A 24049-nucleotide genomic window follows, 5' to 3' on the forward strand; every position below is an offset into this window, starting at 1 on the left:
ATGGGAAGAAACACTTGGAGACATGTTCAACTGGGAGCAGAAAAGGCTCAGGCAGGAATCTCAATGTATAGTATCGTCTGAAGGGAGGGTGCCAAGAAGATGGAGCCAGGCTATTCCCAGTGACAAGACCAGGAGCTATGGGCACAAGATGTAACACAGGAGGTCCCTGCTAAACATCAGGAGAAACTTTTTCACTGAGAGGGTGACTGAGCACTGGCACAAATTGCCCAGGGAAGTTGTGGAGAATCCATCCTTGAAGATATAGTAAAGACACTTGAATGTGGTTTTGGAACATGAGCACTAGGTGACATTTCTTGAACAGGGGATTTGGACAAGATGACCTCCAGAGGCCCCTTCCAACCTCAGTGGTTCTGTGATTCCACTCAACAAGACTGAGTACCTCATACCACCACCTCATTAACTTCTCCCCTTTAAATGGCTAAACAGCAAAAAGCTAGGGTGCCCTGGGCCCACTTCACCCTTTGTCCTACTTGGCCAAGGATGTGAGGGGCCAGAGCTTGGAGCCATGTGGGCAAGGCCAATACACTGCGCAACTTGATACCATGTTACATCATGGCTAGAAGAAGGAGGTGGGGGGAAAAGGACTGTCTCTCTCATTTCCTCAAGGGAGAGTGCTCCTTTTCCAGGGAAGCAGTGGAGTAACACTTTGTCCGCTGGGAGAAACCTGTTGGGTGCTGATGGTCTGTTGGCCATTTTGTTCCTTGTCTTGGGGGGCCACCCAGTGCCAGGTAGAGTGGTAAGCATTCTTTTAATACATAAATCACCTTCCTTCTGTATACTTTTGCTATTAATATTGTTGCTATTTCTCTTCATTTCCTTAACCTCATTGTTTCCAGTAAACTGTTCTTATCTCAGCTCGAGATCTCTGCCTTTTGTCTTTCTCACCCGTGGAGGTGGGGAAAGGGGAGTGGCTGCATGAGGCTCAATTTCCAGCTGGGCTTAAACCAAAACAGTCTTCTTTCCTATCCTGTGGCAAGAGTAGGACTTGGTACTATGTTAAACAAGCATCAGTGTAAGTCAAAGAGAAATGAGAAGAATCATGGTCACAAATTGTGATTTGTCACAGACAGACTGCAGTCTATAGTCCCAAACTGACCTTTGAAATTCTTTTACCTGAAAGCTCTCTTCCAGACCCAAATATCTTTTAAGACTAAGGTTTCATTTAAGTAGGAAAATTTAAATTGCTACAGAATAGTAACCTGTGGAAGCATCAGATGAACCTGCCTCAGCAAAAGGTGAGAGTGACACAGCTGCACACATAGCATTAAAAAAAAAGATAGCATCACTTTCAATGGAGTCTTAATCTCTCACAGCTCAACCATGAAGAGTCTTTACATCTGATACAGAGAGTATTTCTTGTATTTCTACTCCCTTCATTCATGACATACTTACCGATTTCTAGGCAGAGTGCGTGTCTTGTTGTCTATTCCTCCAGTTCCCACATATTTATTTTGTCCACCTTGAAACCCGTAATTCTTGCTCTCCCCTATGAACAGAGACTCTGATACCTCCTGGCTGGCACCTTCATCATTTGGGAAGCTCCCATCACTATCAAAGCAACATCAGAGATAAGTCTTTAGCCACAACTCTCCAGCAGATGGTAATACCAAGGCTACTTTTACTTCTCTAACAGTCCTCCTCAAGCAAAGCAGTATAGACTTCATGTACAATACACAAATAAGATTTAATCATTAACATTAATAGAGGCTAACTCCTTGAAATGTTCAGCAGAGCCAAACATTAAAATTTCTAACTCCCATTGTAGTGCAGCACTTTTTTATTTACAGCCCACTTTTGCAATCTCAGAACCAGTTTGTCATAATCTAAATAGCAGCAATTTTAGCTCACTACCTAAGTTACTTGATATTTTCATTAGAAAAAGGCCTTACCCCAGCTAAATGCTCAGCCCCTTTCTTTTCCATTACTCACTTTCAGCTGGAAAATAAAATACTGCCCAAGGAATCATGCACTACCAAGAATACCTGGATAAATATAGCCTTTCTGGTAAAGAGGCAGCAAACTGTGGTGTAAGCCAAGCACAGGTTGAACTAAAGTGGAAACTTTGGCAGCTGTGCCAGTTTACAGCCTCTATAACATCATCTGCATGACTGGAAATACAACCTGGCCCCAAACCGAAACTGCAGCCTTATGAAAGTATTTATATTAATTTGAATAAATACATGTAGATTTTCTAAGCTTCTAAGCAAGGAAACACAGAAACTATTAACAAAGTACTCACCTAGCAAATGTCAAACCTATTCCATTGTCTGCAAACCTACAAGAGAGCCCAAAGCATCAGTTGTTTTTTCTGAATTATCCTACAATTGGCTAATATAAGAGCACATCCTGCTATGCATTGAAAAAAGCTTGAATTTTTCTATTAATGGAACTTACAACCACCACACACTTAACTTTTCTAAAAGCATTGTTGTAATTAAGTGTTAAGTAATTAAATAATTTTCTACACATTTTAAGGACTTGAGAGCTTCAGGGAGACAACAGAAATCCCAGTCTGAATTGACTATCTTTACCAACTCTTAGGCTTCTTTTTACTACAGTTGTTTTTTTGCTGTTTAAGGCAGGTTCTCATCTAATCACATATAAACTTATTTGAAGTAATAGGATGGTATGAAAGCTGGTCATGATATTGAGAAGTTCCTCAAGTTAACCATCAACCCTCTCCTACAACCCTGTTCTAACGTCCTTTCATAAACAAAGCTTCGGGGAAAACTTAACAGCCTGCAGCTGTTTGCTTCCGAATACCTACCCAGAGTTTTGAATGAGGATATCCCCTCCCCTGACCCAGGCCCCATGATCATTGTTTTTGAAAGAGATTAATCTGTCAATCAGAGCAGCAACTCGGGGCTTTTCAGGGTCTGCATCTTGATGAGGTCGAAACCTGGGAAAGATAAACACTCAGTACAAGAAAACTTTTTATTTTACATGTGCCATATATGTTGCTCTGAGTAAGCCTGCAAGATAAACACTCATCTGATGGGCAAATTCCACTCTGTTTCATGTTTGGAATGAAAGAAGCTAAAATCAAGTACAGGTCTGGCTCTCTGTTACTAGAAAATCACTAGTCTTTGGGATATAATGAAGCAGGAACCTGAAACTTCTCTTTTCCAGTAACTCTCACAGGCTCTTGCTCAGTCTCCCTAAGTTTCTTTAGCTGCCTTTAGCCTCCCTTTATCCCATTTTTCTTTTTGCCCTCCCCACTTGTACTGAAGCATTAATGTAAAAGTTTGATGAAGGGAATTAAAAGCTCCTTGGAAGGACACACAGGGCTGACATTAGTTACGCAAGCACAGTCTGGACATTTGTATAACTGGTTCTTCAAATGTTTCAAACTCTTCTGACATACAGGAGTGCTTCCTCTTTAGGCATGCCTGAGACTTTTTTTTTAATTGCATTGCTACAAAGATGGTCTTGTACAGTAAATTAGGACTGGAATCTAGTTTACATAGTAGGAAGAAACAGTCTGATTAAGAACTGGTGACATTTTCACTTCATTGTCCCCAAGACCCCAGAGAAAAAAGTAATACATTTAAAAAAATTGCAAACAAGCATTTTGAGTGGGTAAAGATGTCTGCTGCCCCAATCATATAAAATGTTTTTGTTCAGATTTGGATCTGCCCCCTCCCCATCCAAGGGAGAAAGGGAAAGTAGGTAAATATTAGGTTTTGATAGTCTCAGTCTTCTCAATTAACACTTAAACCCCTCCAGTCTGGTTCCATGTACAATGATTAGGGGCGTCACGTAGTTATGCAGTGCCTCATTCCTTTTGCTTCTGCTATGAAACACAACCCCATCTCATGCACTGAGTTTCTTGCATCCTCAACACACTACAGGCTCTCAGAGGGCATTTTGACCCTCTCAAGTTCCTCTTGACTACTTGTAATGACTGAGGTAAACCACAAGGGTTATATGGGCTTTCTGTCAAAACACAGAACTAGCAGGTTCGTTTCCAAATTATGAAGTATTGAGTATCATTAAAATTTGGAACTTTCCTCTTTCCATCTGCAGCAGTCACTTAACTGTCCTTGTCCTAAACACAGGTCAGTTGAAAATAAAGATAATCCTATGACCCATATTTTCAGTGCTAATGCTTAGTTGACACAATAAAATATTGACAGATAGAGTTATCCAATGCTTTCATTTAACCACTATCCCAGGCTATTTTATTTGAAGCTCAGGACAAGACTAACCAGGCACAGTCTAACCTGGAACTTTCCTAGACTCTCCATTACTTTCTCTCACTTTGTAAACTAAAGAAAATGTGGTTGATTGTACCACCTCTGCAAAGAGCCTCCAGTAGAATTGTACCACAGAGCTATGACTTCCAAGTCTAGAAGGAAAGGCAGAAACATTCAGCAGTAGGAAAGGCGAGTGGATGGATTACTGAAGCCTTTTTCTAACCATTAGCTAAAACTGAGTCATAAATCAGAAGATCATGTTTTAAAGGATTCTTTTCCTATTAGCAGGAAGTCCAGAAAACATTTTAAGCATGACAATAGAGTATGTTTAGAACAATGTCTTCTAAGAGGATGAAAACCATCCTGAGCAAAAGCTCAGAAGAAACCCAAATCCTTTAAGAGACACCATCTCTGTTGTTTCCAAAACAGATGAATAAATAAGGGAAAAGAACATATATGAACTTACTATTTGGGTATAATTTATAAATTATTTTATTGCTTTAAAAGGTTTTTTCCCCATATGAGAGCAGTCTCAAAACTTTGTCATTTTTCACTCATTTGAAAGAAAATATCCTTTACCTTGCATTGTTGTCCAAACAAAGATATTCTCTGGGATCATCAGCACTAGCATTAGTTGTTTTAACACCCTTATCAATGAACAAACCAGCCTGAAATAAGCAAAGAAAGAAAATTCATACTATCCAAAACTAAAGACAGAGTAAACATGAAATTTTTAAAATTTAAGCTTTGCATTCCATACATATTAGAAACTCTTAGATCTTTCAGTTTGGCTTTAACTGGGATATTGTCTAAGGGAAAACTAGCTGATTAATATAATAAACCAGTCTGTGCTAAAAGGAAAGGAATTATCTGTGATTAAAAAAAAAAAAAAAGAAAATGATCAAAGTTCACTTCTAATTTCTTTCACAACATCTACTTAAGGTTTTCCATTTATTACCAGATGCTGTTCTGGAAAATCTGGAAGCCAATCTTGTGGCGAAATCAAATTATTCTCATAAATGAAAATAAATAAATAAAGGAAAACTCAAAACCCACTGTGAAAAAGCCTTTGTATTTCACTTTAAAACTAAACTACCTTTAATAGTAAAGATTATTCTGGTCCAAGCAGTCACAAGCTTGAAACTCAATAATCCAGTACGAAATAAATTACTTGAGAAAATAATAGCATGAGGAAGCATTTGGGCTCTTTTACCTGAATTATATACAAATACCTACACTACTTTCACCTCTGATCCAAATTATGATTATAATTGAGTCTTATACACAAGCAGATTCTCAGACCTGCTGGTGGAGTTCTCTTTCAACACGGAGTTTTAGCACACAAACTGCTACCCTTGTTTAAAGATGATACTAGCTGAAACTCTTTTCTTCACAATGCACTTCCCTATTCAGTATGTTTTAATTCCAATCTGAAAAAAATGCCCTACGGTCCCAAACACACTGTTAACACAGCTTCCATAAAACATTGCATCACTTCTTGGTATCCCAGACAACCAACTGTCAAGCAACATCAGTTCCACTTGGCAAAAAAAAATCCAATAATGATTCTATGAGGTTTCATTAAACTGTGAGACTCTCCTGCAGCAACCAACCACAAATAAGTATTTATTTAGAGTTAGGTGGCTTTGTAAATGTCATTGTATTTATATATACACACAGCAGCTAGATTCCAAATGAAATACTTTAAGGACTTCAGCTGAAGTGAAACTTCAGCTGAGATGTGGAAAAGGTTTGAAATTCATACTAACAAAACACTCCTCAATGACTGTAGGCTGAGAACTCCACAAGATAACTGTTGCAAATAACTGAGCTCCTGAAGGCAATATTGAAGCTTAATCTCTAGCCAGAGACTGCGTCACCATATGCAAACACCTGAGTTACTATACACTGGAGACTCAGAAAAAGAAGTTGGAGCTACTGTAGCAAGCTATTAGATGAATCCTTACTATAATAAACTTTGATTCTTCAAGGATCAGCTTTCTTCAGAGTAGGAAACAAAGCTATAAAGAATAGCATCTGAAATGCTACTTCAGAGAAAAAGTATTTTATTAGAAGTATTAATTGATTTTAGTTGTTTGTATCTTACAAGGATCTGAAACAGCGAATACTCAAAATGCAACTAGAAAATACACCCACACTGATTATAAATTGTTCTACAGTAAAGTTCAAACACAGCACAAACTCTCTCCTGATCAGCTTAAAATGCAAACAGACAAGTTCTAATATAGAATACTGAGAAATAAAAACTTCACTTTTTTTTTTAAATAACATACTACATTACCTTAAAATTAGAATGAACCCTGTTGTTATAGAAGATTCCTAGAGGTGTAAGCTCTGATTTGGTTTCAATGGCTAAACTATGAGAATCTCCTGTAGCAACCCTGTGGAACAAATACCATATTCCAGCATCCTGCAAGAGAGGAGAGAATAATACTACTTGTAAGTGATTCTGATACTACTATTGGTGCTGATACATCTATGCACAGAAAAAGTGTACAATAAGTTGAACTTGGATATTTTCAGTAAAGAAGCAAATAAAAACATAGCCCAATAGAAGTGCACCCAATGGAACATATATTTTTAAAATAAAGTCTCCAAACAACTATTTAATCAGTGAAAAAGTGGGATTTTGCAAATAAGGCTATATTCTAGTGGACAACATGAACTAAAAAGTGTTTTACTTCTCAGTGAAGCCCTTTAACACCACATATCTAGTATTTCAAAGCAGAAAAGTGTCCAAGTTAATGTAACTTTTGTATTTCAGTTATGCCATCCCACACACTAGATTCTCCTTTACTAGTAGAGAATATTATTCACAGTAAGATACTCAAAATAATTCCTCCTCTCCTTATTGTTCCAGTCTGTTAAGGTTGGTTCATCCTTGCTCCCATGAAAATTTAAATGGCACAGCCAAAAAAACCCACAAGAGCTTTCAGAAGACAGAACAAAAGCACATCAAGAAATCTGGCCAGTTCGGGGCACTGTGCCAATAACATGCAGTAATAATTTTAGTCTCTGTTCATTTTCTATACTTTAATATCTCTGTTCTTAAAGAAGCTAGATTTATCTGCTAAATGAGACCCACAAAATGTCCCTTTCAGTGACATGAGCAGCTTGTCATGAATTACACCCATACATCTGTGTTCTCAAGAGGTGACATCATGACAACACCTGCACAGCAGACACCTACAGACACGAAAAATTGTGCCTGACCACAGGCTGTGTGCCCTTAAAAAAAAAAAAAAAAATCACCCAACAAGGCACATTAAAGGGTTAAATGGTAGCTAAAGACACACTGAGTGCTCCATCTCATGAGAAACAGTCATCAACCTTTTCAAGAAACATGGATAAAGCAAATTCACCCTGGCTTAAAAGATTTCATGCATTTCATTCCAAGAATATACTAATTTTCCAAGCAGTACTGGAAAATCTACTTTACAGTAACATTCCCATCCCAGTGTGTAATGATGATGCACTGACGTTTCTGGTGATTAACCATTACAAAGCAAATATGGATGTTCCATTAATAAAAATACCAAAAAATCTTACCTCACATATAATTAAGTACAGATCTGTGCTTGGCAGACTCAAGTTAATTTTATCCAAAACACCCCCTGATGCTTGAAAAATAGACTTAGACAAACTTAAAAGCTGTTTAAGCATCTGCAAGCATTCAGAAATATGAAAAAGGGGTCGTTTTCTTCTCTTCTCTCATACGCACAAAAACAAAAGAAACATCTATTGCCTATACAGCCTTACAATAGGCTTAACTGCATAATAAAGGACCTGGGGGAGGAATGGAATTATTTCGTTGTGAATTGCCCTAGTTTATACCAGCAAAAGCTCTATAGTGCAGAGTTTGTATGAACACAGTTGAATTATACTGTTTTTGAAACACAGCAAGCTGTGGTCCCTTTTTCCTAGTGAGTTTACATCCATGCAAGGGAGGTGTATCAGAGCGGCTAAACTTTGCAACAGACAAAAGTTTTTTCAGTTTTTTTGCTCCTGTCAGGCACATCCTGCTATTTTATGAGCATACCCACACGTATATGCACCTTCTCCGGGTTAAGTAAGGGTGGCCTGTCCACCCGAGTCACAGTCGGTATTATGTTAATTGGTGTTATATTGACGCGTCATGAATCCATGCCTCGCGGCGTGTGAGGAGCAGGATTTTCATAGTCTGGCTCGTCAGCAGACTCGGGCACAACCAAGGCTACCAGTGCCATGGCCCTGTACGACATGAGGGCTACATTCCTGTGTAGGCTTGGACCATATTGGGACATCTACTGGGATGAGCTACATAGGCAGAAAAAAACCTTACAGGACTTAAGCACCAGATCAAAGAAGCTGTTTAACTTAGCTTTAGCCTTTAATTTTAGGCAATGCCTAAACTAGGTATATTACATAAAGCAGGCGAAATAGAAAAACATTCTGCTGGCCAGAAAAGAACTAGTTTAATTTGGTAGGGGCATCCAGATCCTTCCTAGTGGCAAACAGTCAAATAGCTAAGTTTGTCATAACAGACAGAAACAAACCCACAACAATAAAAGCAACAAAAGTTAGACCACACAAAAAGCAGAATAAAATTTTCTAGTTTTTTTTAATACTCTAGTTATTTCAACTCAGTTAAGTATTTTGATATTCTATTTATTAATAACAGTTATCTGTTAATAAATAAATTACCTATTTATATAAATGCTATCTGTTAGAGATAAATGTTATCTGTGGCTAAGAACACACAGGCTCATACTCTTCCAACATTGGAGCCTTTGCAACAACAACCAACAACATTTCCTGTTTTCTATTCCGACTGATCTCTTCAGAAAAATCCAGTTGAAAACCTTACATATCTCAGCCTCTCACCCAATATAGAACAGACTCCAGTCCCCTCCTCCACTATATGTACAGAGCTTTACTTCACAGGCAGCTATGGCAAGATACTTGAACTAATACAATGTTCAGAACAAGCAAAACCGTATCAGCAGTCACTGGGTGGAAACAACTGACTAACCACTAGCAGAAAAGAAGTGTTTTAGCTGTTTCTTACACAATGAACACCTTTTTGTAGTCAGTTTTCATTCCACTGACTACAGCTCTTGCAGAGCTGTCACTAAACTCATGACAACCTACAGAAAACACAGAAGACTCAGTATGAAATGCATCAGTTCTGTGAAAATAAAAGGATTTCTACATATACGCATCGATAACTACTGTAAGGTCTATTAACTACAAAGAAGAAGAGATCTCCTCAGATAGCCTCTGTTCCAGCGACAATGAAGATTTCTAGCATCTCTTAAATGCACATCTAGACACATCCTGCACTTTCAATGCCAATACACTGCCAAAGATAAAAAAATTCATATATAAAAAAAGAAAAATATATGTATATCTGGCAGTACATGTTACAGATTTTACAAATGCCAGTAACATGAGCAGCTTGTCATGAATTACACCCACACGCCTCACCTGTGAGCCTGCTGCTGCATTATTTATAAGATGATTGTTGGGATGAGAAATCCAGAATGTTGAAACAGCCCTGAAATATTATTCAGAAACAAGTTACTACAGAAAACCTCTAGCCCCAACAGAAATATCTCCCCTTTTTCATAAGCACATCAGAAAAAGCTAAACTGATGAAGTAACTACTTCACATTCAAAATAAAAATCACAAAACCTCCCACATCTACAAGTCAAAATTGCCCTTTTTTTAGTTCAGTGAACAGTATTGTACTTAATGTTGTGCAGATATCCCATGCAATGATAAACCGTTTTAAGAAGCTTTCACAAGAAATAAGTAGTATTCAGAAAAAACAGTGGCAATAGCTTGGGAATATGCATTTATGCAGCAGTGAAAATGTTCAATAGACTTTTAAGGCCCCAAGTATCATACGAAACAACAACATTCCTATAAACCAATTTTTTTTCTTTTATTGAAGACTAAATGCTAATTTTTATTACTATTTTTTAAATACCAATACTATGTGGACTACATTCATTAAATTATAGATAAAAATGTTTCCATCTGTATTTTGTCAAGAGGCCACCAGCAGTTTAACGGCTGTCGCTGGTTGGGTTTTACTTTTTCACCATGACATACTCACATGCAGTCTGTGGCTGGCACTGGAACATAACTTCCATATACCTTATCCCTAATCCCAATACACATGCTGCTGTTTCTGTCTGTAGGTAAAAGAGTGCCTGGTTTTGTGACTAGCCCAAGGTTGTGGAACAAAGTATTCCTCTGTTCAATGCCATCTTCTATGAAGAAACAGTGACCTAGTGTGTCATAGCCAATGGTGTCCTTTATCTGCAGAAATACAAGTTCATTATGTCAGTAGTAACAGCACTTACTGAGATTTATTTGACAAATACCATCTAGTTTTACTGTCTTGGCACAGCTGCAGAGTGAAGTTTCAGTATCAGCAGCTCAGATGATTCAAGCACACAGTTTTATTTATCCCTTACAAACACACTGCTATGTCTGGAGAGCTTAGCTGCCTTACAGCTGTCTTACAGCTAGCTGCTGTAAGAATCTGAAAAATCAGAATGGTGAGAACTGTTAAAATACTGTTTGCAGTAGTTTTTTTTTTCACTGAAGTAAGAAAACCATTGCTGAGCCCTGGATTTGCAGAAGGGATGGGATTATTTTGGTGTCTAAATACTCTTCATAACATTTATTTCAACACAGTACGTTTTACTCTCCTTGCACCTACCAGCAAACCATTAGTTGCATGAACAGTCACACATCTGGAAAAACAGTGATGAATGGAAAGACCTTCCAGATAAGTTTTATAAGTATATCCTCCTTTTTCATCCACATCCCCACAGAGGTGAAAGTGAACAGGGTAACTTCCAATCTGTTGCTGGCCCATTTGCTTCAATTCCACATAGGAGAGATGAACAGATGTAAAATTCTTCAAAATCTAAAAAAAAATGAAGTCCCGAGTGAACAACCAATTATTTGCTTTTTAGCCAATGGAAATTTTAAATTAATACATCATCCACCCCAGATGTACAGGAGCTAGATGTACACAGTTGTCACAGGCCATAACAAAAGTTAGAACAAACATTACTGTATTGCTCTACAAGATGCCTCACAAAAACTGCATCCTTCATAAATAAATTTCAAATTTAAATCTCCACGTGGCTAAAACAGAGGAATTTTCACCAGACATATTGCCACACTTTACTGTTTGGTCTTTACCAAGTGGCACGTTAAATATCCTTACAGGTACAACCAAACAGAAGTCACTCACATCTGGATGTGTCTGTAATGAAGCTGCACCAGCACAGTCCACCTGGGACGGGCTTGGCTGGATAAAAACCACAGAATGATGCAGGAACATGTTGAGATATCTAGTCCAGTTGAGAGCTCGGTGCTGGGTCAGCTTCATAAGACAGCTGCTCCGCACACTGCTCAGAAAATACCTCCAGTCACAGAGATGCTCATGATGTCAGTTGGTTCTATCCTTTCACTTCCCCAGCATGTGAGCATTATTTGCCTTCTTTAAGCCTGGTCCCATTGCCTCCTGTCATATCACCGTGCACCTCCAAGGACTGCTGTGGCTGTTCTGAACCCTTACCAGTACCTGAAGGCAGCAACAAGATCCCTCCTCTCAGCTCCCCGTCACTCACCACCACATACTGCCATACGCCACCTTTTCTGGACACACCCCAGTGCATCTACTTTTTTGTTGCAATGGGAACCCCAAACTGGACACAGCGCTCCAGAGAAACATCTTTATTAAGGAATATATACGAAATTACCTCACAATCATACAACTTCACAGTAAAGTTACCATGTATGAAGTAAAATCATAATGGGGTTGTACCAGTAATGCAGGAAAGAGAAAGCATTTTCTTCCACCTAACCTGCTATGAAAGCATAAACCAAATGCAACAGTTAAACTGCAAGAAGCTAACATAAGGGGGGGAAAAGAAAAAAATCACACAAACAAAAAAACCAGAAACTGAACCAAAACAAACCCTCACTTCTTTTTTTTTTGTAACTTCATTTCATTAACTTACCTATACTGAGTATTTATCAAAAATACCAATTTTCATATGTACTGTGTCCTCTAGGGAAATCAGTAGTATTTTTTTCCTCCTCCTCTAATTGAACTCTTCGGGTTTGCATGCCTAACATAAAGAGGGATGGTCAAAACCAGGCATCCCTCATCTCTAGCTTAGTATTGAAAAGCACCAAAATTGCAAACCAATGCCTCTCCTCACTGCCACTAAGCCCCCTTTAGGGGTGACAGTAGGAAATCCAGGATGTTCAAAAGCTATTACATTTCTTAACGTCAAGGATCCCTCTGCTTGAGCATGTAAGATTAGCATAAGCCAAAAATGCTTTCATTTTTGTGCTGAAGTCTAGGTTTGGCAGCAAACACTCACTATTCAGAACAGTCTCCTGGGAACAATTTAACTTTGATGAGCCAAAATTTTTGTTTTCTACCTTCCAGCCAACTGAAGGTCTGCTGTATCTACACTTTTGTGGCAATCAAGGTCACACTTTGCAAGATTCACAGCTTGTCATTATCTTCTTTCATTACGTTATATGAATATAAAAGGTGCCTTGAGTCCACCTACTTTCTTCCACAAAACAAAAGCTGCCACATAGTAGGCAAGGGCTTATTTTCTTTCCCACTCTTATGTCCACCACTACGAAACTAAAATCTGTATGCAAATACATTAGAAAGAGATTTAAACTGCGATGACCATATAATGAGCACAAATATATTTGCAATTAAAATTTGAGGCCTCAAACTTCTTTAGCATCAGTGAAGCACTGCTGTTCAAATCTTTCATCTAAAAATATAAGTGAACGCAACTTTAAATACTAGTTTCTATAACACTACTTTCTCTCAGCTTAGTTTATATTCATAAACAATAAATTAGAAGCAGTTTCCTTTACATAACCTTAGTACTTTCAGATTTTTAAGAAACTAAATATAAAAACCCATGGTACAAGTCAGTTTCTTCCTTTTCCATGCCTCTCTAGTGCTCACCTCAGATGAGACAGATCTTTAGGATTCAATGCTCATCACCTGGGGAAGCAGGAAGGCAGTGAAAGGAAGGAAGAGAGATACAAGGGAGATCAAGCTTTATTCTGTAATGTTATAGGATGCACATGCATGGATGTCACTTGTACAGTTTAATCCCTGCCATACAACTTTACAACACCTGCTGGGCATTTCTAGAACAGTTTGTGCATTATACCCCTTCCTTCTGCAGACTAAGTCTTGAGGAGTTAAATCTAATTTGGGGAAAGCTGAGAACAAAGTCATTTCCACACAAAGCAATTGAACGAATTGATAGTGAGTTTTCAAATCCCTTAAAGTTTAACATTCATCTTTTTGTGCTTAATACGCCTTTATATGACAAAGTTAATTTAAAATGTTTTTCAGACCTTGATATGTCCACCAAATGTATCATAACTGAAGAACTGACACTCCTTTTCACGATAGCAGGTATTTTCTGTCTCCCCCTTTATTAGGATGTTTCTTGTAAGAACTCCAACTTCCGCTCTCATGTCCACTCCATCAATTACTTCTCCTACATGAGGAAACTGAGGGTTTTCTGTCCAACAACAAGTTTTGAAGTGGGGGGAAAAAGAAAGAAAAAAAGTCACCACTGATTAAAACCAGAATCAACTTATATAAATAAACAAGGTAACTGCGGCAACAAAACCCATGGGTTCCTCCTCCTTAACATGCTGTTCCCTTTTAGCTTTTCTTATGGTATTTTTCATTTTAATAAGAAACTAATCCTCAAAAAATATCAGCATTTTATTTGCAAGTGCATCTCAATTTCTATCAAATAGTTTGTGAACAGAAGGGGAAAAAAACAAAGAAGAGTTGAAATTAATCCAATGTATCAAACTTTTAGTGAAACACAGATGCAGACTTGCTTTAAAAGAAGAAAGATGCTGGCTGCTTAATCTGTTTCAAAGACAAATTAAGAACTGAAAGTGAAGCCAAAACACTGTTTGAAAATGCTCTATTCCTCCCTCCTAAAAGAAAAAAGGACTTGCTTTCCTAACTAAATTTCCTCTTTCTTAGATAGCTATTCTGAAGATGCATAAACTCAAAATTAGGAAAAAGAAGATAATCAGGTTTTACACTCTTCTTCAAAACCCCAACCAATTTCTTATTTAAACTGAGAAAAAAATCTGATTCTGTAAACCTTAAAAAATGCATTTATGCATTTAATGATACCCTGAATACAGACTATCACTATCTTTTCAAGGCTTAAAAAAAATGATACAAGCCTAAACTTCACAATATGAAGAAGAACTAAGAGTTATACCAACTCTGTATCTGCTGCTGAGGGTTTAAAAAGACAAGAGATGTCTGCATTCCTCTCCCTAAGGCTTAACTATTGTTTTACCCCTATATTTGACTAGCAAGTCAGTAAACCAGTGAAGAAAGAGCAACCAGGGCTCCCACAACACAATACTTTTTAGTTTTCCTTCTACAAAAAGGTGAAACCAGCTAAAAACCTAGCAAAACAATGCATGAAATAATTTCAAGACAGCACATTCTTCAGCTTGTCAAGTTTACCATTACACAGAAAATTCATTCTTTGTGGAACAAATATGTAGGGTAGCATGGGAATTTTTAAAACTGTATATATTACTATGACAAAGAAAACTTTATTGAGGGTGGCAAAGAACCTGAAACAGGCAAGCTGACTGCAAGTTTACCTCCTTTAATATCTTTTTAATAGTTTAGCTAGGATTTACTTTCCAAAAAAAAAAAAAAAAGGCAAGATTTTGTATTTTATGCCATATTGTAAATCTTGTGAAAATGTTTTTTTTTTTAACCTTTAAAAGCAGCTACTTTTTCACAGCACATGATTTTCAAGATGAAATAGTCTACACACACACTATTCAGTGGTGACAAAAACCTTAAATTTCATACTGCAATCTTCAAGTTAAGTTTGCTCTTTAAAACACTGTGCAAACTAAAACATGCAACATGACACTTAAGAATGAAGTTGAGGAAATATCACGTTCAATAGCACTAAGCTAGCTCTGCAGCTTCACTCAAATGCGTATTCTCTGATGTATAATAAGGTAAATGCAGATATGCTTTTTTCATACGCGAGACTTCTCAGTGCAGTAAAACGTATGTGAACCATGCTAACAAATGTGTGAAAAGCAAATTTCACTGCCAGAAAGGCAGACAGACTGACAGTCCCTTAAGGCACAGGTGGGCAGGGAAGTCTGAGGGCATTGACAGAAAACTTCCGAGAATGAAGAAGGAGAAGAGCAGTTTAAAGAAGAGGAAGTTGCACTGTGAAGAAATTAACGGGGCAAAACCGGATTGAGAAGAACACCCATGAGCTGCTGCAAACTAACACTGTGAAACACCACGCATTAGTTTGTGCTACGCACTGATGCTGCAGCCCACCAGGAGTGAGAGGTAAAGCTCCAGACCAGAAGCTGGAGGACGCCAAGGAGGAGGGCGGCAGCATGGAGCAGGTGTGGAGCAGCAGAAGGAAAACAGAGACGCCAGCACAGCTGGCAAGCCAGTCCCCTGGGAGACTCTTGCGATGCCAAGCAGAATGACTCAGATAATAAAAAGGAAATGGTCAACAACACGCATGACCATTTAGTTGTGCATCACACCCAAAGGAAAAAACAGATTGCAAGTACTCGGGGATATCCTGTGAGAGCAGCATCTTGGAAGGACCACTTAATTTATAACCATTTTGTTGGGGAGGTGGTAGAAAGGAGACTGAGGAAAAGGAGAAAAAAAGAAACAAGATACACGTTCACAGACTGCAATTTTCTTTTTTTCTTCCTGCTTTTACTTCTACTTTTTTAACAACAACAGAAAAAATTATAATGATAACAGTTCAAAAGATGAGAATGACACTAAAGGCAAGGGAAACAGTAATGACCACAACAGCTATTCAAGTATGTATAAAGAGAACTTGGGAAAAGACAGAAAGGAGCCAGGGAAGGAAAACAAGCCTAACCCTATTGGAAAAAAAAAAATAAGGCATTCAATGAGCCTGGGAAAAAATGAGAAAGAAAAGTTAGCATGGTGAGCTGTGAGGCAGACCTGACACACAGGGCCACTTCATAGCAAAGAGAATTACACATCCGTGTATATGGCAACAAAGCCATACAGCAACTGGAGAAAGGCTGCTCTTTACTGCTTCCACTGCAAGGGCCTGTCCAGCAGCAAATACATATTTCACACCGATCTTCATGCAGTGACTGCTCTCATACCTTTGACTTTAACCTGATGCTTGTTACACTCTGGGCAGGGAAGGAGGGTGAATTCCTCTGTCTGATACATTGAATAGTCTGTGCTCGCAACCACAATCCTGTCTCCAGGCTCCCAACTACTAACATCATCCAGAAGGTTCAGTACTACTCCACCCACCGCTTCCACCTGGAAGCCTGATATTGGGACACCTAATTAAAAAAAAGAAAAGGAAACAAATATAAGATTATATTCACCTTCATATGAAACCATTCTCAAGGTGATACTAGTAAAATATGTATGAGATTTTGCAGGCCACAAAACCCTCTAAAGTACAACTCTGACCTCAAACATGCCAGTGTGAGATGCCTTTACAGCCTGTTTACCTATTGGATCTCAGATGAAACAAAGGGAAAAAGACAGAACTAATGGTGACAGGAAAAACCCATGTTTGGGGGTTTTTTGGTCTTTTTTTCCCCAAAAAACCCTAGTATCATATGGCACTAATTTGTAGGTCCAGCTACCTCTGCTTGCTTCAAGTGACATTTTTTTGCCATTTGAAACTGTACAGATGTAAACAAGGACCTGGAAAACAAAGTAGAGGACTTTCTTTTTTAAGCACAACTAATAGAACAGTTTGGCAGACTAAATTACACACACATGGAATTTCATTAGCTTATGATGAATGTGCCCAAGTTCAGCTGCTTTTGCCAACTCTTGAACCTAATTCTACAGCACCAGTAAGTAAAAGATGTATTTTGATAGATTTCTTTTTTAAATGTAAGTCCATATATTTTCATGGGGCTGTAATGAACAGTAAAGGGGTAGTATGAAATAGCTCAACTACTTAACAAATAAATTCATGAGTACCATAAAAAAATTGAGGAAATCACAGTAGCGTTCAGTAACTCTAAAAACATACAGAGATGATTACCCATAAAAACTCAGATCAAAGATAGCTTAAATTTAAAAAGAAGAATAAAGGATAAAAGCAAGCAAGTGGCAAGTCTTCTAGCTTTTTATACCACAGATTCAACTTTGTATCTGAACAGCTGTCTGAAGTTCAGGACTCTAACAGCAATAGAAAATTGTAACAAGAATAAAACATTTCTTCTGGCTTCCATTAAGTTTTTTCTTTTTTAGTACTATAATCAACATCTAAGAAGCTTAGATTTAAAACATCCATGACTGCCAAATTACTAAAATAAAAGTTTCAGAACTTACAAGACTCCTACCTTTATCTAAATATACTAAAATTTAAGACTCAATACTATGCTGCTCACATACTGTATACAAACAGTGAGAAAATAGGTAGTACTGAAGAACTGTGTCCTCCTATTTCATCCAAAATGCAACTTACAGCAGTACTCAAAAATTTAAATTGCAACCAGCAGTTCTAGTGAAAAAAAAAAGCACATAAAGTATTTTTTTTTCCCCCAATTGTAGGATTTCACAAAACACTTTCCTACCATCATTCCATTCGCTGTAAGCTTTCACAACAAACTTCTGACCATCCACTGTGAAAAACTCTTTCTGAGCAAGAGCTTTCCCACCAGTGCTGTGGTTTTCATAGTTTCTCACTGATTCATTACAGGAAGAATTTCCACCACCTATGACACCAACTAAAGCCCAGGCTTGCCTGTGAAAATCAAAAGTAAATGTTTAAATAGAATGGCCCTTAAAAAATTCTTTACAAAACTGGGAAAAGACAAGGAGCATAGAAGACATAAAAACCCCTTTTGCTTGCTCTTCCAAACTAATTTTAAAATGCAACTTCAAAATGTAGAGGAAAATGGGCAAACTTAACTGCAGAGAAAAATAGTTTAAAATGATTTGGTGTCCTATACACAAATTGGCAAATACTAGAGCTCTTACTGGAGAAGACTTTCATACACATTTTTAGTAAAACAGTCAACAAGATACACATTTTTCCAAAAGCAAATCGCTAGAGCTGAGTGACAAAAGCCACACAGGATCCTACTCCCAAACAGCTTTAGCAGGGCACAGGCAGAGCAGGAGTCAGTGCCAATGCTCCTGCCATAGACCCTTGCCATCAGCCAGCAACACCCCAAAGGAGCAGTCAGGACTCCAGTGGACCACATTTTCATCAGGCCAAGAGGGATGGACACAGCCGCAACAGCCACCGGTGTTGCCCCAGTGCTGGACAGGCAATAGCTTTTGCACCTTTCAGGATGCTCACACCCAGAAAAGGAAATGCATGCTGTTACATAACCTTTGTACAAGATATCACTGATGTGTGAGTGTTTAGAAATTAAAAGCAAACCACACACCACAGCAAGCTGCCACTAAGTTCAAAAAAACAACTTTATTTTGCTGTCCTTTACTGCTCTGTCATGCCATAATCATGTGTGCAAAGGAAGACGTCGAGATCATCTATTAAAAAGCCAGACAATTTTGCATCATTGAAGTTGAATCATTCACTCCAAGTGAAAACAGTGTCAGCTAGCCGGACTGCAGTCTGTTGCTAATGGTTGATTCAAAGGCAGATATTAAAACCACCTTCAATCCAGCTGCCTTTATTTTAACCCTTCTTGATGTTTTTGTTGATTGGGACAAAAAGGCCAAATTTAGAGTTAACATGTTCACAGGAGTAGTAGATAACTGAGCCAGTTTTTCAGCAGCAGCAGCAAACAAGCTGAACATCTCACATAGTGACATTTAAAATAAAATTATTTTGATGCATATTTTGCATTCCATGTGTTGCAGAAGAGGGAGAAGGGGAGAGGGCTGTAATGGAGTACTCACTTCCATGCTGCCTTTCACTAGCTTTAGAGGTTTAAGAAAATGACCCTGCTTTTCCTGAGTGAGCCATCAGGGAGAGCTTCTCACCTATCTTCCACTGCAGAACAAAATAATTTTATGTGCTTACAGAGCGTCTACTGACTAAGGAAAGCAGACAAGAATCAGTTCAGCAGAGAAGGAAAAAAGGCTGCTTCTTCCCAGTTACAGGTTGAAGAAGCTCCTCATTTCAGACAAACTGGTGCAGAGGCCACGGGCAGAAACCTACACCTCTGAGGACAGGTTGGGCTGGCTGCACCACACCCTGAACAATCTGAAGCCACACAGGCTTTGCTGCTTTCAGGAAGTGGTATGCTACTATAGGACATCCAGGTCTTGGCACTTTTGGCCAAACTGCTTCAGAAGCAAGAGCATTCCATCCCACACCCCTGTGCTTACACAGCCAGTGATACAAATGTACTCCTGACAGGAACTGGGGTCAGAACATGCCATCCTGACTGACACCCAGCCCGCTTCTGCCAAAGCACAGGGAGGAAACTAACTGGAATCCAGATGTCAGGGGACAGTGAGGGATAAGAATGGAATGGAAAAACTAAGTGACCAATTTCCTGGAAAACACTGGACAATACAAAGAGGTTATACAACACCATCTCAATAGAAGACGAAGAACAGACTGACAGGCAGCTAGGAGACTGGGTATACTTTTCACTTGTATTGCCAACACAGGAATCACAGAATCATTTAGGCTGGTAAATACCTCTAAGACCATCAAGTCTAACTTTGACCAATGGCCACCTCGTCACCTACACCACAGCACTAAGTGCCACATCCAGTTGTTTCCTGAACACCCCCAGGGATGATGACTCCACCATCTCCCTGGACAATCTGTTCAAATGCTTAACAACTCCTTCCATTAAGAAATTCCTCTGATGTCCAACTGTAAACCTCCCCTGACACAGCTTGAGGTTGCATCCTCTTGTTCTGTCACTGGTTGCTTAGGAGAAGAGGCCGACTCCTACCTGTCTTGTAGAGAGTAATAACGTTCCTCTGAACCTCCTTTACTCCAGGCTAAACGCTCTCAGCTCCCTCAGCAGCTCCTCAAGACTTACGTTCTAGACCCTCCCTCAGCTCTGTTGCCCTTCTCTCAACTCAAGCCAGCACATCAATCTCTTTATTGTAGTAAGGGGCCCAGAACTGGACACAGGACTCAAGGTGTGGCCTCATCAGTGCCCAGTACAGAACTCTCCCTGTCCTGCTGGCCACACTATTGCTGATACAAGCCAGGATGCCATTGCCCTTCTTGGCTCCCAGGGCACACTGCTTTGTGTTGCCCAGAGTAGTGTGGACAACCTTCTGCAGCACAAAGCCAAGCTCAGAACACACATTACAAAAAGCCTTCGCAACAATTAAATGAAGAGCACAACTCTCCTGCTGTAATAATTCCTGTTTTATCTCTTCTACTGACTCACCATCCAAATCCTGACCAACTGAAAAGAATGGCCAAAAGATATAGAAACACCTTGTAACTGCATTTCAATTACAAAACAGTTTTACAGGTCAGTTCCTTTGAAAACTCAATGGAGAGGTAAGGTACTTTTATTTCAACAGTGCAGGAGTATGAATAAGATGTTCGATACCTGGGATTAGCAACCCTTAGAAACAATGTTTTGGGTTGGAAGGGACCTTAGAGATCATTTAGTTCCACTCCTTGCTCCTCCAAAGTCATACAAATTAAAAGCTTCACCTAGCAACTGTTATCTATCCATGTCTTAGAACAAGAAAAAAAAAAATCCTTGCTGCTCCCAGTTTTAATTTCTATAATGAACAGTGAAAGCAAGCAATTACAAGTAAGTAATGAAGTCTGTCACACAGATACCAGTCTCCGCACTGTACTGCTAACTGAATACTGTTACTGCAGCACTGTGTACAACAACAAGAATTCTCTGAATACTTTATGAACTGTCAAAGTTCATAAAATCCCCCACAGGAGAATCTGCATGTCATCTTCACTCAGAACAAATGAGAAAATAAATTACTTACCTGTAACTTAATCCTCTGACAAACTTACTTCCCAGAAGATTTTGAATAGTCACTCTGGTTTCCTCCAGAAGATTTTTAGCAGCTGAATCTCCTACAGCAATAGCAATAATGCGACCAGGATGTCCATTTCTCAGTAAATTCTGGAGTTTTAAGCTTTCTTCAGCAAATTCATGAGTATCAAATTTCAGCACTTCCAAAACCTCTGCTGTATCCTGATCGATCACTCTAACATTTAGTCCTCGGGAAAAATTCTTTTTAAATGTATAATGACCATAGGCCAGCCCTGAGAAATATACAGTCTTTGACAGAAGAGTCCATGATACCTTCTGGTGCCCATGCAACTCCAGCGTTCCTTCAGGGCCCACGCCAATAAATTTTTGGCCAAATTCTGGCACATCAGCACCTTCGTTTGACTTCCCATACAAAATAATAGTTGCTTTGGATTTGTAGCGGCATTTCTCTGCTCCAACATGAAGCATTCCACCATCCTTTATCAGGATAAATCGAGTTCTCAAGGTAATATTTTTAGAACCTTCTTTATCGTCACCAAAAACAAGTAAACCTAAAGGAAAGGAAATATTTCTGCACATCAAAGCAAAATTCAGAAAGACTCAAATAACCAAGTTCTGCAGTAACAACAACAGAAAAATTACAGATTTATTTTTCACACCCATGAATTAAGTTGTTATGTTCTTACATGTATTTAGGAGTATTTGGGAAAGTAACTGCTACCAACTGTGATTTATCTTTCTAAGAATTTGCTGGTTTATTCCTGGTTTTTTTCTGCCCTTTTGATAGGATTACTAATATACAACAGTTACCATTGGAGGACAAACAGATTTAGTACCAGAAAGGCTACTAAACAACCTTGTTTTACTATATTGCACAGAAAATTACACCAATGCTGCACTGAAAAGATACTAGAGTGGTTATTCATCTTTTGAATTATATACCTGACCTGGCAGCAGGCTGAAAAGTAAAAAACATGGGAACTGGTCAATAAGCTGCAAGATAAAGTTTCAACATATTTTTATGTAATCACAGAAGCGAAAAATATGCAAACACTGAAGCAAGAGGTTCATCTTGCTATTTCATACCTCCATCCTGTATAACTACAGAGTGTACTGTAGCATCTGAGTTCAGACGAAACAAATCCCCTTTTCTGATAATAACTCGTTTTTCAGGATCTTTTCCAGGGCTCCAGTTTTTAAGGCGAGGGTTCTGATCAGGACAGTTCTCTGCAACACAGTGTGAAATTCAACTTTTAAAAAACAAGCATCATCATATCAGTCAAGGCAGCATTAGGATGAACACAAGTAAGAAAGAGTCAGTCACCCACAAAGGACTCCCACCTCCTTCTGTGGTTTCAGTACTACAGTCATTGTATTTGAATAGCCAAAAAGACACCTGAAAAATAGCTAAAGTCTCAGGGGTAGGAAGGTATTCCTTTATCGAATTAAACTACTGTTGACCACACATTGTTGACCATAGATACTTTTGAACCCCAACTGATTTTCTTCTTATTTGCTGGATCACCTGTAGTAGATGAGCAGAGATAAGTGGAATGCAGTCAGACACAGAGCAACCATGCTGAGCACTGGAAGTCTTACACTACTAACTAGGATAACTAACATGGTTGTAAAGCATCTAAGAATCTCACCTCCTCAAGGTCTCAACCGTGTCAGAAAGGCTAATCCCTTCTTACTTTTAAGCATCCAAATCATTATTTAAGGGGAAGTTTGCAGGAGGGACAAGACACCCTTAATATACTTAGTATAAAACCTAACTACCTAGAGCAGTTTCCCAGGAGATAGAACACTTGGGTCTAAACTTAAACATTTGTATCCCTCAGGAAGTCAGCTTAAATACCAGGCTACAAACTACACAAGAGCAGAGACACAGGCAATCCTTGCTGGAAACCCTGGCACTACACAGGCAGTAACACCGAGCTACAAGGCCAGAGAAGGAGAGGCAGCAGCAAGAAGTGTCAGGCTTGCGTGATTTCAGACAAAGTTACAGCAATGTAGTATTTATACCACACACCTCTAGCAAATTAAGCATCTGAGTAATGTGGAAGCCTAGACATACTGTAAAAACTGGAAGCCATATTCCTTGGATTATCTTACCAAAATTAAAAATAAATATTAAAAAATTAAAATATTAAAGATATTTTTCTTATGCAAAAGACAATCAAAAAGATGCCAAAATAAACATGTTAGGAGGCCAACTGAGGGTAACAGCCAAAATAACCTTTTCACATCCTATCTTCTGGAGAAATACACCCACACTTCTGAAATGCTCCTTCAATGCAAAAAGCTGTCAGAAATAGTCCATTCTTGCAGCATCTAAAGAAATTAATATCCACAAGTTTAATACAAGCCAGCCTTAGTTTTGCTAACCAAAATATTTTTCCTTTGCTATTAACTCTCCACATTTCAAATCCCTCCCAACTCAGGAAACCCACATAAACCAAGATTTGACTACCATTGGGGAAAAATTAGCAAACTGCAGAAAGGGCAAAAGGCATACAAGTAGTATTATAAAAATAAAACCAAAATAAAATCTTTTGGGAGAATCCTATGAAGACATCTTTTAGAAAATGTAATTCAACACGAGGGAAAGCCAAAAAGCAAGGAGAACTGCAATCAGCAAGACTGCTGAGCACACACCAGATAAAGGCAAGTCTACTGCCTGATTCATGCAGAGTCCCTAATCCCTTTTCCCCAGACACCACACACACAAGCACTGTGAAGAAACACTTATTTCCTGGCTGGTAGCAAAGGGCAGTGT

General features: G+C 38.7%; 1 protein-coding gene across 2 annotated transcripts in view; it reads right to left on the reverse strand.

The window, feature by feature from the left end:
• The window catches only part of CEMIP2 (cell migration inducing hyaluronidase 2), a 51186-nt gene that overhangs the window by 10927 nt on the left and 16210 nt on the right, over nucleotides 1-24049 (reverse strand). For both annotated transcript variants that reach the window (XM_010393071.4, XM_039566885.1), the window contains exons 3-15: nucleotides 22357-22497; nucleotides 21260-21821; nucleotides 17929-18098; nucleotides 16483-16671; nucleotides 13651-13820; nucleotides 10952-11161; nucleotides 10340-10545; nucleotides 9705-9774; nucleotides 6520-6648; nucleotides 4797-4885; nucleotides 2789-2920; nucleotides 2261-2296; nucleotides 1414-1569 (exon numbers count right to left, since the gene is read on the reverse strand). In XM_010393071.4, the coding sequence (XP_010391373.3) occupies nucleotides 1414-1569; nucleotides 2261-2296; nucleotides 2789-2920; nucleotides 4797-4885; nucleotides 6520-6648; nucleotides 9705-9774; nucleotides 10340-10545; nucleotides 10952-11161; nucleotides 13651-13820; nucleotides 16483-16671; nucleotides 17929-18098; nucleotides 21260-21821; nucleotides 22357-22497 (2260 nt within the window). The remainder of the gene's footprint in view (nucleotides 1-1413; nucleotides 1570-2260; nucleotides 2297-2788; nucleotides 2921-4796; nucleotides 4886-6519; nucleotides 6649-9704; nucleotides 9775-10339; nucleotides 10546-10951; nucleotides 11162-13650; nucleotides 13821-16482; nucleotides 16672-17928; nucleotides 18099-21259; nucleotides 21822-22356; nucleotides 22498-24049) is intronic.

Source organism: Corvus cornix, chromosome Z (genome assembly GCF_000738735.6).
Source record: "Corvus cornix cornix isolate S_Up_H32 chromosome Z, ASM73873v5, whole genome shotgun sequence".
Classification (NCBI taxonomy): Eukaryota; Metazoa; Chordata; class Aves; order Passeriformes; family Corvidae; genus Corvus; species Corvus cornix.